This window comes from Apium graveolens, chromosome 10 (assembly GCF_009905375.1).
Source record: "Apium graveolens cultivar Ventura chromosome 10, ASM990537v1, whole genome shotgun sequence".
In the NCBI taxonomy this organism is placed as follows: domain Eukaryota; kingdom Viridiplantae; phylum Streptophyta; class Magnoliopsida; order Apiales; family Apiaceae; genus Apium; species Apium graveolens.
In genome coordinates this window covers 32384468-32403971 of record NC_133656.1, presented here as the reverse complement: position 1 = coordinate 32403971, position 19504 = coordinate 32384468, and the positions used below count along the sequence as shown (strand labels likewise).

The 19504-nt window shown below is 36.9% G+C and overlaps 1 protein-coding gene across 1 annotated transcript; it reads right to left on the bottom strand.

Moving 5' to 3' along the window:
• Positions 1-7280: 7280 nt before the first annotated feature.
• Positions 7281-7928, bottom strand: LOC141690495 (uncharacterized). The gene is made up of 2 exons (XM_074495289.1): positions 7788-7928; positions 7281-7589 (listed from the first exon to the last, which is right to left on the bottom strand). Exons 1-2 carry the CDS (start codon positions 7926-7928, stop codon positions 7281-7283), a joined length of 450 nt encoding a protein of 149 aa, XP_074351390.1.
• Between the last annotated feature and the right edge of the window lie 11576 nt (positions 7929-19504).

Genomic DNA, 19504 nt, shown 5'->3' with positions numbered 1-19504 from the left:
CCCATAATCCAGTAACTGATTCTTCATCCAAAGAATCTGTGCACAACAGCTTTCTGCAGCAATATACTCTGCTTCTGCAGTTGATGTGGAAATTGACTTTTGTTTCTTGTTGTACCAAGAAACCAATCTGCCTCCAAGAAATTGGCAGCTTCCACTTGTGTTTTTCCTGTCAATTTTGCAACCTGCAAAATCTGCATCTGAGTAACCTATTAGTTTAAAATCTGATTCTCTAGGATACCATAATCCCAGAGCAGCTGTTCCTTTATGATACTTAAAGATTCTTTTTACAGCTGTTAAGTGAGTTTCTCTTGGATCTGCTTGAAATCTTGCACAAAGACAGGTAGCATACATGATATCAGGTCTACTAGCAGTTAGATAGAGTAGAGAGCCAATCATACCTCTGTAGTCAGTAATATCTACTGATTTACCGGTATCCTTTTCCAGTTTTGTCGCAGTGGCCATTGGAGTGGATGCACTTGAACAATCTTGCATTCCAAATTTCTTTAGCAAGATTCTGGTGTACTTGGTTTGACAAATAAAAGTGCCTTCCTCATTCTGCTTGACTTGAAGGCCCAGAAAATAGCGAAGTTCCCCCATCATACTCATCTGATATCTGCATTAGTTTGGCAAACTTCTTGCAAAGTTTGTCATTTGTAGATCCAAAAATGATATCATCAACATAAATCTGGACCAGAAGTAAGTCCTTTCCATGGTTGAGGTAGAATAGTGTTTTGTCTATTGTCCCTCTGTTGAATCTACTTTCCAGAAGAAACTGAGCTAAAGTCTCATACCATGCTCTAGGAGCTTGCTTTAGTCCATAAAGTGCTTTATCAAGCCTGTAGACATAATCTGGATGTTTGGTATCTACAAAACCTGGAGGTTGTTCAACATATACCTCTTCCTCCAATTCTCCATTGAGAAAAGCACTTTTCACATCCATTTGAAAGACAGTAAACTTTTTGTGAGCAGCATAAGCCAAAAATATCCTTATGGCTTCTAACCTTGCAACTGGTGCAAATGTTTCATCATACTCAATTCCCTCCTGTTGATAATATCCTTTTGCAACCAGCCTTGCCTTATTCCTTGTAATTATGCCATCACTGTCAGTTTTGTTTCTGAATACCCACTTTGTACCAACAACAGATCTATTCTTTGGTCTTGGCACTATGGTCCAGACTTTGTTTCTTTCAAATTAATTCAACTCTTCCTGCATTGCTTGCACCCAATCAGCATCTTGAAGAGCTTCTTCCACTTTCTTTGGCTCAGTCTGAGAGAGAAAAGAATTGTAAAAACACTCATTTGAAGTACCTGTTCTAGTTCTGACACCTGCATCAGGATTTCCAATTATCAAATCAGGTGTATGTGATTTTGTCCACTTCCTTGCAGATGGAAGGTTTTCTCTAGAACTGGATGCTCCCCCATGATCCATGCTATCTTCATTTTCATTTTCTGATGCTCCCCCTGAAACTATGCTCTCTGAGTTGGATTCTTCAGTATTTAGGTTTTCAGCACTATCAGAACTTGACGAATCAGAACTTGAAGAGCCAGATGCATGTTCTGATGTTTCTTGAGATGTGGTAGGATCTTGAGTATACTCCCCCTGCATAGGTGCATCTTCCTTTAACGTAGTCACCATAGTTTCAATAACATCAGAGTTTAATCCATCAGAGTTTGCAGTATCAGGACTTAGACTGTCAGGATTTTCAGTATCAGAATATGAGTCTTCATTTTCAAATCTCAGCTGATCATGGTCAATGAAATCTTTAAGACCAGTGATCTTCTTGTCATCAAAAGAGACATTGATAGATTCCATGACCACTTTTGTTCTCAAATTATAGACTCTGAAGGGTTTTGTGAAAAGTGGATATCCAACAAAGATTCCTTCATCAGCTTTTAGATCAAACTTTGATAGTTGTTCAGGATGAGTCTTGAGAACAAAACACTTGCATCCAAATACATGAAAATATTTCAGATTTGGCTTCTTTTTCTTCACCATCTTATATGGTGTTTTTCCATGCTTGTTAATGAGTGTTGCATTTTGAGTAAAACAGGCAGTCTGCACAGCTTCAGACCAGAAATAGGTTGGAAGCTTTGCTTCTTCAAGCATTGTACGTGCAGCTTCAATGAGAGTTCTATTCTTCCTTTCAACAACTTCATTTTGCTGTGGAGTTCCAGGAGCAGAAAATTCCTGCTTTATTCCATGGCTTTTGCAGAACTCTTCCATTATCAAATTCTTGAACTCAGTGCCATTATCACTCCTTAAAATTTTCACAGAATCTTTGACCATTTTATCCAGCTGTTTGACATGATCAATCAAGATAGATGCAGTTTCACTTTTTGTGTGCAAGAAATACACCCATGTGTATCTGGTGAACTCATCCACTATGACCAATGCATACTTCTTCTTTGCAATAGACATGACATTTACTGGACCAAATAGATCAACATGTATAAGATGATAAGGCTCAAGAATTGATGAATCAGTCTTGCTCTTGAATGAAGATTTTCTTTGTTTGGCTTTCTGATATGAATCACAAAGACCATCAGGAGCAAATACTGTGTTTGGCAATCCTCTCACAAGATCTTTCTTGACCAGTTCATTTATATTGTTGAAATTTAAATGAGAGAGTTTCTTATGCCAATTCCAGCTTTGTTCAATTGATGCTCTACTTAACAGACAGATTGCAGAACCATCAGTACTTGTTGAAAGCTTAGCTTCATAAATGTTACCACGTCTGTATCCTTTCAGAACAACTTTGCCTTTAGATTTACTCACAATTTCACAGTGTTCTTCAAAGAAATCAACATGATAACCTCTGTCACAGATTTGACTTATACTCAGTAGGTTGTGTTTAAGTCCTGAGACCAGAGCTACTTGTTTAATTATGACATTTCCAAGATTGATATTGCCATATCCCAATGTTTTTCCAATGTGGCCATCTCCATAAGAAACACTTGGGCCAGCTTTCTCCACAAAGTCTGATAGCAGGGCCTTATTTCCAGTCATATGTACTGAACATCTACTGTCCAGAACTAGAATATTTTTCCTGTTGCCCTGCAATCACAAAGACCACTAATTATTAGTCCCAGACTTGCTTGGATCCTTTGGCCTTATTAAGTTTGTTAACATTTGCAGCGGATTTTGCATCAGAGTTTATGTTAACATTTTTCTTATCAGAACTTACACTATCAAACTTTGAATCAGAATTTACACTAGAAGGAACAATGGAAACTTTCTTCAAAGAAGGTTTTATTTGATAATAATCATAGTACAAACTATGATATTCCTTACAAGTATAATGGAATGCCATAAACTACCACAATGAAAACAAGGATTTTGTGGTTTGTATCTAACAGACTGACTCTTAACTCCTGATTTTGAAGGTAAGGAGTTAATATTCTTATTCTTCCTGCAAAAAGAAGCCAGATGGTTAGAACTTCCACAGTTATGACATGTTTTCCTAGGAGCATCAGGAACAGGTTTATAATCATTGCTTTTATTCACACCTTCCTTTCCATTCCTATTTTTCCTAGGTGATTTTACCTTGTTTGCATTCTTGACATCTTTCAGCTTATGCTTAAGCTGCTTCTTTGTCATTAAGCCTATGTTCACTTCAGCTGTCTTTTCCTATTTTAGTTTGTCAGAAGTTAATTCCTCTTTAAATTCTGATTTCTCATTTTCAGACTTTACAGTTACAAACTTAACAGGTTTAAACTTTGGCTTTTGCTTAACAACAGGCTTAATTTCTTCAGTTCCTTTATCATTCTTATCTTCTCCATAACCTAAGCCCTCTTTCCAGTTTCCACTACTTAGCAAATTTTGAGTTGTTTTGCCAGAGTTAGTCCAAGTCCTGATAATCTCTCTTTCCTTTTCTAACTCAGTTTTTAGAGATTCATTTAATTTTAGCACTTCATTCCTAACATAAAAAGCATCATCTCTATCCTTCTGAGTTTGATGGAACATGACTAACTCTTTTTCTAAGAAATCATTCCTTTTCTTAAATGCAAGATTTTCAGAAGTTAATCTTTCACTTGTTAAAGTTTGATCTCTATAGCTAACAAACATGGTTTTAAGATATCTTCTCAACTCATTAATATCATCAGTATGAAAAGCATAAGTAGTCTGAGGTACCTTTGTTTCAGCAGCTTCAGAACTGCTCTCAGCACTTTCTTTATCAGCATTTGCCATTAATGCATAGTTCTCCTCACTATCAGAGTCTGAGGTGTCTGTCCAACTTTTCTGCTTTGTGACAAGAGCCTTGCCTTTGTCACTCTTTACCTTCTTGCAGTCAGGAGATATGTGGCCTTTCTCACCACAGTTATAGCATTTAACATTGGTGTAATCTCCTCTGTCAGACTTTCCTCCTCTGCCTTCAGATCTTCTGAAATTCTTCTTATCAGAACTTATGCTTTTCCTGGAAAACTTCTTTCCCTTCCTGAACTTCTTGTATGCAATCTTTGTGATTCCTTTCACCATAAGAGCACACAGCTTCATCATCTCCTCATCAGCATCAGTCTCAGGCAAGCTTTCAGAATCTGAGTCATCATCACTCTCAGAACTTGATGACTCAGTATCAGACTTTATGAAAAGAGCTTTACCCTTGTCTTTCTTTGAGGAAGCTGCTTTGGGGAATTCTTCTTCAGCCTTAAGAGCAACTGTCCTTGACTTTCCTCCTTTCCTCTTGCTTCTTTGTTCCATCTCCAGCTCATGAGTCTTGAGCATTCCATAGGTTTCGTCAAGAGTTGTTTCATCAAGATTGTAGTTGTCTCTTATTGTCGTTGCCTTCAAATCCCAGCATTCAGGAAGAGCTAACAGGAACTTAAGGTTTGAATCTTCAAGATCATACTCTTTATCAACCAATGACAAATCATTCAAAAGTTTGACAAATCTATCATATAAATCATTCAATGACTCATTAGTCTTTGAGTCAAAGTGTTCATACTCTTGAGTGAGTATTGTCTTCATGTTCTTCTTAATTGTGTCAGTTCCCTGACACCTTGTTTCCAGAGCATCCCATATCTCCTTAGCAGTCTTGCAGTTGATTACCCTGTTTGACATTACATTATCAATGGCACTATGCAGTAAGTGTCGTACCTTAGCATCCTTAGCAATTGATGCTATGTCCTCAGCAGTATAATCACTCTTCTCCTTTGGTACGGTCTTTGCTGCTTCACCTGCAACTGCAACAGCGAGTTTGGTTGGTTTGTGAGGACCTTCCTTGATTCTATCAAGGTATTCTGGATCTGTTGCTTCCAGGAACATGGTCATCCTTACCTTCCATATGGGATATTCAGATGGTCTCAGTATGGGGACTCTGATGGTCTCATACCGACTCTGAATTTGTGTCTTTGGTGGTTCCTCAGTTGTGGTAGGCTTAGTTGGAGTTTCTGTGTCCGACATGATTGTGTTTGGATCTTTAACTGTATGTATGTTAACAGATAGGCTCTGATACCAATTGTTAGGTCACACACACACTGTAGAGGGGGTGAATACAGTGTATAGTACACTCAAATCGTACTTTAAGAACTTAAGTAACAGAAAACAAACTTTATTAAAACAATAAACTCTGTTACAGTATGGAACTGTTACCTCTCAGTGATGAACAAATATCACGAGAGCTGCAAGGGTTACAATGAATAATCTTTTCTAATAATGATAACACTTGTAGTGTAAACCCTATGTCTGTGTTTATATACTACACAGTTACAAGATAATCGCTAATTGATATGGAATATAATTCTGCTTCCTAAAATATATCAATCAGATATCTTTTCTTCCAAGTATTCCATTCTTCACGGAATTCCTTCTTCATGCATATCTTTTCTTATGTTTATCTCGATCTTCTTTCCTTTAATCAGCTACTGTCCTTATCTGATTGTCCTTCAGCACTTAAGTTCTGATATCTATCTTCTGATGATTATCTCCTGATAATATAAGTACTGAAATCCTTAAGTCCTGACTTCCAGTATAAGTACTGATCAACAGTTAAGTACTGATTTATCCTGTTCACGTAAGATTCTGAAAGCTAAACATAAAACATATTAGCCATGACATTATCAAATATATCTAACACCGCCGTACCACTCTTTCATCTAAGCGATTGTAGAACCATCAATAGGGGCACCCGGCATTTGTAATTGCTCATGCTCAGACACCCTAACACCCACATATGTGCACAACTTAGTAACAATAGAGGCATGAGGAATCTCCCTATCGCCCCCCCTCGCAGAAATCGAAGCATGCTCTGATGAATGACATAAGCAAGATCAACATGCTCCTCATTCAGTATCCCCCACAAGAGTATGGCACGGTCCACAGTGACCTCATGTGAATGCGAAGAAGGCAGAATATATGCACACATAAACAAATTCCATGCCCTCGCATACCTGTTCATGGAAGTAGCAGGGAAGGTAAGTGGCTCAGTTGTGCCCACCTTGAATTTCTATTCCGTGCCTGGAACACATAGCTCCTCCAAGATATAGTCCAAATTCAAATCATCCCAGGTCTTGCGCACCCAATCATCAACACCCCTAGGCTTCGCAGGTAGATGCAGAACCTGGAGAATAACAATAGGCTGGTAATCCACAGTCAAACCCTGAACCACAGAAAATCCATTCTTCTCAGCCTTAACATTGGCATAAAACTCCCGCACAATGCTCAGTGGAACCATAAATGGTGCCTCACAAAAACTCTCGCAACCTTTCTCTGCAATCATCTCCTATAACTTCCTATCTTGAGCCGTATGCAAGAATCCCCTCTCCTTTGCCACCGGTTTAGACATCAATCGAGCGAATTCCGCTTATGCCTCCGGTGAAGTGAATTTATTCTCATCACCACCCATACTAGAATCCTCTGTAGAAGAGGGCTGAGTGCTACTACTACCCGTATATCTTGCTCTCTTAGGTGCCATAAGCAAACAAGTGAGTATGAATTGGGTGTAAGTAGTGTATGTAGAGCTAGTGTTCGTATGTATATAAGATGGGTGTGTATATAGAGATGTGAATATGTAGGGGGGATAAATGAAGGGGCTGAGTTATAAAGGCTGTAGAATAATGGGTAGGGTTAGGGTAGAATTCAGGTAGGAGCGGGTTGTTTTGTTTTTGAATTTCCTGTTTTTTTATCAGAGAGCAACCGTGGACGCGCTTGGGATAAGGGGCGGGCGCGCGCAACTTATGTAAAAAAATCTCATTTTTTTATAAGCAAAAATACTTCAGAATATGTGGGTTGCCTCCCACGAAGTGATTGTTTTACGTCTTTAAATTGACGTAAAACTTCGAGTTCAAGTCATAACAGGAATGGCGGTCACCGCCTCGCGGTTCACCATATTACCATAGTAATGCTTTAACCTCTGATCATTAACCTTGAATGCTTCGCCAGGATGCTTATCAAAAATCTCCACTGCATCATGTGAAAACAGAGTCTTGACTATGAACGGTCCCGACCACCTTGACTTAAGCTTTCCAGGAGAAAGTCTGAGATGAGAGTTGAAAAGTAGGACTTGCTGACCAGGTACAAATGACTTGTGCACTAACCTCCTATCATGCCATATCTTGACCTTCTCCTTGTATAACTTGTTGTTCTCATAAGCCTGTAGATGAAACTCATCGAGTTCATTAATTTGAAGCATTCTTTTCTCTCCAGCAGTCGATATATCAAGATTTAGCTTCTTTAAAGCCCATTACACTTTATGTTCTAACTCAGCAGGTAGATGACACGCCTTACCATACACCAACTGGAAATGCGACATTCCTAGAGGAGTCTTGAATTATGTTCTGTACGCTCATACAGCTTCATCTAGCTTCACTGACCAGTACTTCCTTGACGGACTAACAACCTTCTCCAAGATTCGCTTGATCTCTCGATTAGATACTTCAGCCTTCCCATTAGTTTGAGGATGATAAGCTGTGGCGACACGATACCTTTCCATTAATGCAGTATATATGTGATTGCAGAAATGCGATCCCTTATCACTGATTATTACCCTTGTAGTACCGAAACGTGTGGATATGTTCTTATGAAGAAAATTTATCACTACCTTAGCATCGTTGGTTGGCAAGGCTTTAACCTCAACCCATTTAGAAACATAATCCACTGCCAAAAGAATATATTAATTGTTACACGATGAGATAAATGGTCCCATAAAGTCTATTCCCCATACACATCGGAAATATCAACTTCCAGAAGAACATTAAGAGGCATCCCGTCTCTCTTGGACATATTTCTAATCTGTTGGCAGCGATCACATCTCAACATGAATTGATGAGCATCTTTAAACAAAGTTGGCCAAAAAAATCCTGCCTGAAGAATACGGGCAGCTGTCTTCTCTCCACCATAATGGCCACCATACGTAGTGGCGTGACAATCTAGATAAATGGTCCCATAAAGTCTATTCCCCATACACATCAGAAATATCAACTTCCAGAAGAACATTAAGAGGCATCCCATCTCTTTTGGACATATTTACAATCTATTGACAACGATCACATCTCAACACGAATTGATGAGCATATTTAAACAAAGTTGGCCAAAAAAATCCCGTGTTAGGTCTCAATATGTTTGTAGAAGGGGGGTTGAATACAAACAATACCGTTTAATCGAATAAAATGCGGAATAAAAAAAAGGTGAAACAAAATTCAAGTTAAATAAAACTATTATTAAACTTGAAAGGTGTTACAACAATGGTATCGTTTACAAGGGATAATCTCAATTCAATTATTAAAAATCTAGAATAAATTCGACATGAATTTTTTCTATTTTTTTAATAAAAAGATCAAATGCTAAACGCGATTTGAGATTAAGTTCTAGGGATTTCGATCTGCTAGATAGTTACACAAGAATAAGAAAAGGATTTCTAGTGGTTAAGATTTAACAATAAATACTAGAAATGAATGATCTGTGAATTTGCAATAAGTTCTCTGTAGGTTTCTTTTGTTCTGTGTTCTGCTGAATTTGATATTCAATGCTCTGCTTCTATTTGAAAAACAGCTGCTCTGTTTTAATAATGAATCCAGTGATTTTAATTGGCAAGACAATCCATTTAGCTCAGCATGATAATCCTTTGAATTGGTAAGACTTTCGGTAGGACTATCAATTGAACTGATAGGACTTTCGGCAAGACAATCTAAATGCACTAGCATGACTTTCGGTATGACTATTGATTGTCATACCGATTGTCTTGCTAATACAAAAGATAGTCTTGATGGATTAAAACAGATTTTAATCAAATAATAATTCTGAATTAATTAATCAATTAATATAATTAATCAATAAATTAATCTTTGCAGATTTAATTTATTCTCTTAATTAAATTATATAACTTAATTAATTAATAAAGAATTATTACTAATCTTGAGCAGCAACCATTCTTCTGAAAATCTTCTGAAAATCACTGTCAATTATGAATCAATTCCACCACTTCAATGTTGACACTCGATGTACTGTCTGGTTCATGAGTGACTAACTTCCGTGACGTTTCTTCATGCCTTGACCCTGATACTCTTGATTTTCTTCAGACTAAATCCTTGTAATTAATTGATACCCTGACGAGATCTCTGTCACTTGATGAAATCCATAATCTTGATTTATATCACTGAGGCTTGATCAATTTCTTGAGCTTCTTTCAGTGAATTAAGTCATCAAGTCTGTAGACGAACAATGTTACTTAATCCTTTGACATATGTTACTATGAGAGATCTCTCTGACGATAGAACCACTATTTACTTGTTACATCCTTATTTGAGTTGAGTTAAATCCTCGAATAAACAAATAGGCTATGACATATGCCTTTCAATGTCCCCCTATTTGTTTGTTAGACAATAACAACAAATACCTAGAGGATAACTCAACTAACAAATAAGAAAAAGATATAAACAGTAATGCAAAGTAAATAGCAGAAAAGTTCTGGATTATATTTAACATTTTCCAGATTCCAAAAGAAATTTACAAGTGAATAGAAGATAGATGTTCCTCTAGCCTGAACATATAACTACATTAGTCTATCTTGATTCATAAAGCTCTAATCATATTACATTGAGTTTTGAGCTAATTGAATTCAGTTATCTTCTCTTCCGACGTCACCTTCTTCCAAATCTTGAAGCAACTCCTTGTCAAAGACACGATCCTTTTCTGAAGTGAAGCTGTCTGGTCTAACTGGTTGAACTCCAACTGACTTTAGCTTATTTTTTAACTGATTGTACCTTTTGATATTCTTTTCACAATAAGCTTGAATCAAATCAGCTATTTGAGTTTTCAAAATGGATGAATATCCAGCAGTTCTTAGGTGATGTTCCATCCAGACCAGATGCTTAGCTGAGTAGTCTTTAAGAGATTGTGAATCGAGCTGGCAGATTTGAAGACAGTTAGACTTAAAGAATCTTACCTGATGAGGATTGTTGACCACTTAAGAACTAGCCCTGCTGGCAAACTCTTTGAGCCTTTCTCGAAGAACTTCATTCAATTCTCAGCTTCTTTTGACTTTGTTGAGAAGAACCCAAATCTCTGACAAAGAACGATTCTCAAACAGATGAAGTGACACCTTGAAAGATCTTTCGCTCTGATAATATACAAATATGCTCATCTCATTTAGGGATCTATCAAAGGCAGCTGTGATCCTTGAGACTTCAGTCTTTATAGCATTTATGTACAAGTCATTGTTTGGATTAGAGATCTCTAGCTTGTCCAGAAGATGTAGAAACTGTCTATCATTGTTTGTGGTCAGCTGAGGCATATCAAGTACTCTCCTAGCTTCATCCCATTTTGCACCAATCTTCAGTCTGACATCTCTTCTCCTTTCTTGAGCTTTAATGTCATGAAGACGTTGCTTTTGAAGAGCTTCTGTTCTTTGGATGTCTTTCCTCATGTCAATGATCTGGGATACCTTCTTGAGTTTAGCTTCTTTTCTTTTCAATTCTGACTGCTGTTGCTGAAACTCTTTCTCAAACAGAGGATCCATTGGAGCTTCCTCTTCCCATTCTCCAAAATCACTTTCCTCCTCAGCTTCAAAGAAACCATCTTTATCTTCCAAGACTGGTTCAGTGGGAACGTCACAAATATCAAAGTCATCTTGTTCTCCACTATAGTAGATATCATCAGGCTTCCCTGTGCCTCCAGCAGACGAATCTTTTTCTTTTCCCTTTTCACTTCTCCCTTTCTTCTCCCTCTTAGTTGAGGAATCCTCTACAGACTTTCCCTTAGATCCTCCATGACCTCCATCACCTGCAGAGCCTGAGCCTCCACCAGACGACCCTTCAAAGAAAGTCCTTTGTTCTTCATTAGGGCAGTGAGAATTTTTGATCATGTAGTACAGGTGCTTCATCCCTTCATTCAGATGTTCCATGCCCATCTCTATCTTCAAAAATCTGGAAGAATCTAGTGAATGATTCATTTCAACCAAGTCTTCAAGAGAAGTCATTCTTGTATGTAGAGAGCAGAAGTTTGAAATGTCGTCAGCTGATAACGTTGGTGTTAGGAATATATGTGCATTAGTTTGATGATATGTTTAACAAAACACTTAAGTAGAAATCTAGTGTTTGTAGCCTCAACGGATAAGACCACTTTGGCTATCCGTTGATGGTGTAGCTTTACTTAGAAATAAGTCTAGTGTTGTAGCACATTTCAGTCTCTGAATTTGAGATATAATTCTTAAATGTTGAGGGAAATTATAAGTCATGTTGACTACTAAAAGATATGCAGATAGGAAGGCCAATTGTAAATATTTCATGCCTTGTAATTTTGTATAAATGAAATGGTGTCAACGGATAACTTAAAGACCTTCAACGGATGAGAAACAAAGCTTCAACGGATGTCTCTAAAGCTTCAACGGATAACATCCTTCAACGGATGAGTGCATCAACGGATAGAGCTTCAACTGCTAACACATCAACGGATAAAGCCATCAACGGATGAAGGCTTCAACGTATGTTATGTTAAATAGCAGTTGACAAGTGGTAGTTGTACCTACAAACAGAGGCACATGGGTTGACAGAGACAACTGAGATGTGGTAGCCTATTTCAGGAACATCAGAAAAAGCAGCCGTTCTACTCTAGCATAAAGAGGCAATAGTCAACAATGCACTGGAGTAAAATGGAGAAGAAACAAGTGGAGAATTTTTTTTATTATTGTATTTTTTATCTTTGTCTTCACTTGTAAACTTGGTGTTATATAAACCAAGTAGCAGCTAGTAATTAGAAGAGAATTTTTCCAGAGCTGTTTAGAAAAATCTTGAGAAAAATTATCTAGTTTGTACTATGATGCAGCTGTGATCAACTTCTTGAATCACAGATTTTCTGAAATACCATCTCTGGTGGAACAACAAATCCACCAGAAAAGTTTTTAAGGTCTGTTGTGTTCTGTACTTTTGTGCTTGAATATATATCTGTCTGTATTAGCTTAAAGCAATTCACACACTTGTTTATCTTAAACACACAACCTTTGAAACTGCTCAAAACTTGAAAAAGTTTTGAGATTTACATTCAACCCCCTTCTGTAAATCTCATTGTTAGTTCACTAGGAATAACAATTGGTATCAGAGCAGGCTCTTGACACACAAAGAGTTTAAAGTTCTTGGAAACTAACAAAGATGAGTAAGAAGGATATTGGAGTAAAAATCCCAGTTCTTGACAAAGACAGTTATCACCATTGGAAGGTGAAAATGCACCTTCATCTACTCTCCCAAGATGAAGGTTATGTAAATTGCATTGAGAATGGTCCTCACATTCCCCACAAAGTAGCCACAGTTGCTACAGCCACAATTGTTGTTGGTCAATCCATTCCAAAACTTAGAGCAGAATGGACAATGGAAGACACAGAAGAAGTCCACAAGGATAAGAAGGCTATGAACATTTTGTTTAATGGTCTTGACAAGGATATGTTTGATAATGTGATAAATTGCACAACTGCCAAAGAGGTTTGGGACACAGTTCAGCTACTGTGTGAAGGTACAGAACAAGTAAAAGAAAACAAAATGCAGCTTCTCATTCAACAGTATGAGTATTTTCATTTTGAAGAAAATGAATCTTTAAATGACACATTCAATAGATTCCAAAAGCTGTTGAATGGACTTAAGCTGTATGGTAGAGTGTACCAGGTGAAGGATTCAAATCTTAAATTTTTAAGATCCTTGCCAAAGGAATGGAAACCCATGACTGTCTCCTTGAGAAACTCTCAAGATTATAAGGACTTCACTCTTGAAAGATTATATGGAATCTTGAAGACTTATGAACTAGAGCTGGAACAGGATGAGGTATTGGAGAAGGGAAGAAAGAAAGGAGGTTCAGTTGCTTTGGTAGCTGAAAATGAGAAAGAATGCAGACAAGAAACTGTGAGATCAACATTAAACTCCAAAGATGGCACAAGCAAATCAGAATCAAGCAAGGGAAAGGAGCAAGTTGCTGAGAATGAAGACAACTCCAGCCAAGATGACTCTGATGGTATTGATGAGCATCTTGCATTTCTGTCCAGAAGATTTGCAAAGATGAAATTTAAGAAAAACACTAGAGCCACTAAACCTCATAAGAACATGGTGGACAAATCCAAGTTCAAGTGTTTCAATTGTGGTATAAGTGGACACTTTGCAAGTGAGTGCAGAAAGCCAACTACTGAAAAGAAGAAATTTGACCAAGTAGATTACAAAAAGAAATATTTTGATCTGCTCAAGCAAAAGGAGAAGGCTTTCATTACTCAAGAAAAAGACTGGGCAGCTGATGGAGAAGAAGAGGATGAAGATGTGGAATATGTCAACTTGGCTCTCATGGCTGATTCTGAGGAAAATGAAGTTAGTTCATCAAGCAACCAGGTAATCACTACTGATTTAACACAGCTTACTAAAGAAGAGTGCAATGATGCTTTTAATGACATGTCTACTGAATTGTATCACTTGCGTGTGTCTCTTAAATCTCTTGCTAAAGAAAATAGTAGGATTAAAGAGAACAATCTGTTTTTAAGTAATAGAAATGCTGTGTTAGAAGATAAGTTGATTAACCTAGAGAAAACTAAGCTACATTGTATATCTGTTGAAAATGAACTAGCTGAATCTGTTAAGAAAGTAGAAATACTTTCTAATCAATTAGAGAGAGAGCAAGAGGTGATTAAAGCCTGGAAGACATCTAGGGATGTTAGTGCTCAAATTGTCAAGGTCCAAGGAATTGAATCATTTTGTGAGACTGCCTGGGATAAAAAAAAAAGAAAATGGAATTAATTGATGGGCTGTCAACGGATGTGGAATCAACGGATGATAAAAATTATCCGTTGAAGGAAGAAAAGGAGCATCCGTTGAAGGTTCCTTAATTAAAACAGGCAGATGTTTCTAACAGTGAAAATCTAAAGAAACTCAACAAAAAGTTTGGTTCAACTTCCAAGAACTTTGTCAAAGAAGAAGCAAGCACATCCAAAGATTTCAGTAAGGTGAATATAGGACACATGACCTTAGAACAGTTAAAAAATAGGCTCAAAGTGGTTGAGGATAAAAAGGAAACTAAAAGGAAATCTAATAGAAATGGGAAGGTAGGGGTTAACAAACATAACAATTACACACCTGATAAGTATGCTCCTAGAAAAAGCTGTGTGCATTGTAATAGTGTTAATCATCTATCTGCTAATTGCAAATCTATTAAGAAAACTCCCATACCTGTACCCTCTTCCATGCCTAATATGTCTGCATCACCTCTGCATGCTATGCCTGTTATGTCTCAACAGAATCCTTATGCACATTTTGCAAACATGCCATATTTTAACAATCCTTATCTTGCTGCATTTAGTATGCCTCAAATGCCATACAATATGCCTATGTTGTAATAACCCCAATTTTTGGGAAATTTTGAAACCCTTATGAATAGTGTTTTTGCTGAATGAGAAAACTTTTCATGCCACACTATGTAGGGGTTCTGATATGGATATTTTGAGATTTTATTAGTACTTTATATGGGATATAAGTGTATGTAAAGATCGTCAGAATCCAAATCCACTTTGATTTTTCCCGGAAATCCAATAGATACGGAAAGAATTGAGTATAAGGTAACAGGATAAAAAGGATTTAAATTAAAGGATTATAAGAGAGGATCATAAAAGGAATACAATATATTGAGAAAGGTTAAGGGAACCTAAGTAATAAGATCCCGGGTATGATCCCTCAAACGATAAACGAAAACGAAAGTTAAGCGAACCGTATAACAGATCAGCGGTCATTAGGCAAACAATTAGGAAGTTAATCAAAGGGATTAGAGAGGATGATGTCACCCAACCAATGAGAAGAGGACAAGGAGGGGAGGATGACATCATGAGGATGACACAAGCATGACATGGGAAGGAAGGAGATGTGGTGACTTTTTAACCACACAAACTCAAGGGCAACAAGGTAATTAACTAAAAACAAATCAAAATCTCATCCACCAAGCCAATCATTTCATTTTTCATCAAACAAAACACAAAAATCTCTTTCTTCCCAAGCTAGCTCTCGGCCCATTTCTTAAAAATTGAAGATCCAAGCTCCACCACTTACTATTTAGCAAGGTAATTATCTAAGCTTCCCCATGGATAGTTACATACTTCCTATAAGTTTAAGCTTCTAATTCCAAGCCAATCTTTTTCTATAAATCATGAAAGAAGATGGTGAATAGTGTTTTTCAAGAACTAAAATTTGTGTTCTTGAAGTTTTGTTTAGATTAAGCTTGGATAAGGACTTTAAGGGTGATTCCAAGCCATTCTCTTGATTCTCCACTCTCCAAGGAAGGTATAAACTACAAAACCTAGCTTTAGTTTTGAGTAATTAGGATTTAATGTGTTTGATATAGCATATGTGAAGCATGATGCTTGATTGGTTGAAGTTTGGTTGAGTTTGTAGAGATTAGTTGGTTTTGTTGCATTGTTGGAGTTGTAAATCTTGGTAATTAGTTAAAGAACCTAAGTAAAGCTTTTAGTTCATGTGGGGAATAAGTATAAATGGTTAATGTGGATTTGTTGGGGCTGTTATGATGTGGTTTGGAGGGATATTGGTTGTATAATTGATTTGGGGTTGATTTGTGGTTGGTTTTGAATGGTTTAAAATTGGGAAAACGCGTAAACATAGCCGTCGTAACGTCCGATTTTCTTTAGACTGTTTTTCTGCATAACATTAGGACCCGAAAACCCCCTGCTAGATTTTGACCATTGCCATTTTTAGATAGTTCATATTACGAGCTTCGTTTTGATATGTAGTTCATTCGATTCCGATGCACGGTTTAGGAGAAACGACCGTTTCAAGTAACGGCGTTTCGCGAACGAAACTTTTCCCCTCGCCTTACTTTGAAACATAGGTTAAAGACCAAAATGGGTTAATTAATGTATGAAACAATTATGGTAAGAGTGTTAGGCAGTTGGTAAGACACTCGCGAAGGAATCGCCTTAAAACTCGTAAAGGTTAAATTATTAAAAATGGTGGAGCCGAGGGTAGTCGAGTGACTTAAGAGAATCAGTAAGCGCAAAACGAGCGTTAGAGTCTGAGTTGGTTAGAGTATAGATTTACAAGTGACTTTGGTTTAATTCCAACTTACTTGTTGTTTATAGGTTACCAGACTCGTCCCGAGCCATTCGTAACCCCCAGTCGCTCAGGCAAGTTTTCTACCCGATATACTGTTGTTGTGATGTAAATATATGTATATGCATTATCTTGTGATAGTGCATGATTGTTATTAGCAAATTTTGCGATATATTGGAGCATGCTGATATGGTATATATGCATGTCTGTTTCGTAATCTGGTTATCTATCTGTTGATTTCAATGCTTATAGTTGCATAATACCTATGCTAGAAATAAGCAAGTAGTTGCGTATACCCTTAGTATAGGGGATAAAAGGTGAACATATTTCTAAACCGGGAGTCGATGTTCCCGAGTATATTATATATATATATATTTATATATATATGGATATATTTTTTAAAATTATGGATCGAATAAGGTTTATTCGATACCTTTATTTTACTTAATTGAATATTAATTTGAGTATTCATTCGAGGGCTTATGACTCAGTTTATTTTATTATTTGAATATTATTTGAATATTCATTCGAGGGCTTATGACTCAGTTTATATTATTATTGAATATTACTTGGATATTCATTTGAGGATGTATGACTCCTTTATTTTATGAATATTATTTATAGTATTCATTCGAGGTATTATGACTCCGCTTATTACTTAATAATATTCTTTATTGTATTAAAGAATAAGGTGTCGATAATCAAACTTATTTTTGATTATTCAAATAAAGATATTACTTTCGTATAAGTATATCTTTGATTATTTGCTATTCATTTCAAGTATAAGTTTTAATACTTCTACTTCAATTATTTTATAAAGATTATTCTTTATGGGAATATTATTTAAATAATAATATTCAGACATTTTCTAAATATTCTGGGGATTGATTTATTTTATTAAATCAGCATCACTCCAAACATTCTTAAAAATATTTTGCGAGTCTTCAAAATGATTTTTAAAAGTTAGAGCGGATCCTAAAACTCATTTTTATATTTAAGATTCTCCTTTCGAAGGGGATTTAAATACTCGCTCAAAACCTGAGGGATCCGGCTCTGTGGTGTGTTTTATATTCGCAACAAGGTTGCTGTTTTGTTAAATAAATCGATTACTTACCCAACACTCGGGAAGTAAAATTCTTGGAACAAGTTAATCCATTAACAGGCATCGCCTGGGAAATATCGGTGAGTTCTCCTTTCCAAATAGATACGACTTCTTGGTGGAGCCGTATCAACAAGTTTCTACTTGGGGAAAGTGGGGACGAGCTTTACGTTTCAGAGTCATGGATTTCATCTGAACTAGGAGAGGCGTAAGTGGCCGAGTAGCGCCGGCCCAGCCTTATTATATTGGCCCAAATGGCCTGGAAGTTCCGCTAAGGCGGTCCATTCCTTAGGAGTTCAATGTTCGGTTGACAAGTAAATCCGACAGGTTCTCCTCTACATGTAGAAAATGGTGGGGTTGTACTACTACGACTGATCATCGTAAGTGGTCTTCCTGGCGCGGCAAACTCCCGTAATGAGTTCATCATCCAATTGGATAATTTCTGCAACACTACCCAGAGCACTTCGATAGAAAGGCTACGGTTGGGCGATTGTTGAGTGTTGGCAGGGTCAAGTTTTCAAAATGATGTTTACATCAAATGAAGTATCTCGTAACTTCATTTTATTTTGATGATATTTTAAAAGATTTAATCTATTCAAATCTGGTCTTGTAGTCTCATCTATGTGATGAACTTTTGAACTAATTATAACTTGAACGGTGGTAGTTCAAGTAGTATTTGGAAAAGATATAAGTATATTGGAGTATCTTGTAACTTCATCTTTTAAACTTATATCTAATAAATGATTATCTTATGCATGATAAAGATTTTCAGAAAAACGTTGAGACAAGGTTAGATATATGAGATCACCTTGCAACGATATTTTTATACAGTTATACACTGGGACTTTGTGTATATTATGCATGGAAGAGGACTTCCAATATTTTGAAAAGTATATATGTATATATACTGAATATTTTGCGACTTCATCGCATTAATATCAAACTTGGTTCATTTCTTTTGACCAAGACTTTCATGAGTATTATGAGTAGGCTCATATATTGTTAATCATTATACATATTATTTTGGTGGGCTTGCTACTCACCCTTGCTTTCTTCTTTCATCACACAACATCAGATAGACAAGATGAACAGGACTAAGCTCCCAATTCGCGAGCGGATAGGAAACATTCCGCAGTTTCCTATAGGCGTTGATGTCGCTGTAGCTGAGGTAGGAGCTACCAATAGGCTAGGCTTTCAACTTTTGATGTACCAGATTTATGTATATTTATGAATTGTAATAATGGCAAAGAAATGTAAATTTATTCAGAAAACCTTTTAAGGTGTATTGTCATATAATTGTGGAATAAAACGACTTGTGATTATTTTTGGATGTTCATCTCTGAGACTATAACGTATGGTGTGTGTGTTTATTGTGGGGTCACAGTACAGAGTAGTTGAGTAATTATTAAGATTGGGTGTTATTAAGGGAAATGGAACTCGTGACAACCCGGATCCCCGACCCCGGATTTGGAGGTGTTACATATGTGGAATAACATGTTTGCACAATCCATGCCTTATCAAATTCCAAATGTGCTAAATGATTCTGTGACTAACCCTACACCTCAACCAACTACATCTAAGATCAAGGTTGACTCAAAGTTACCTAAGTCTAAAGATGCAGGAGGAATGAAGTCTAGGAGAAAGGCTAACATGAATGGATCCAAGGAAACTTGGGTACCAAAATCAACTTGATTGATTTTATGGTGTGCAGGGAAACAGAAGAAATCTATGGTACTTGGACAGTGGTTGTTCAAGACACATGACAGGAGATTTCTCCCTGCTCACAGAGTTTAAGGAGAGAGCTGGCCCTAGCATAACCTTTGGAGATCACAGCAAAGGGTTTACTATGGGATATGGCTTGATTTCAACAAGGAATGTCATCATTGATGAAGTTGC

Excerpts from the sequence above, each read along its gene's own strand:
- LOC141690495 (XM_074495289.1), bottom strand. The coding sequence starts at position 7,928 with ATGGAAAGGTATCGTGTCGCCACAGCTTATCATCCTCAAACTAATGGG. Across the intron at positions 7,590-7,787 it reads CAGTGAAGCTAGATGAAGCT|GCTTATGAGAACAACAAGTT; the intron begins GTATGAGCGTAC and ends TTTCATCTACAG.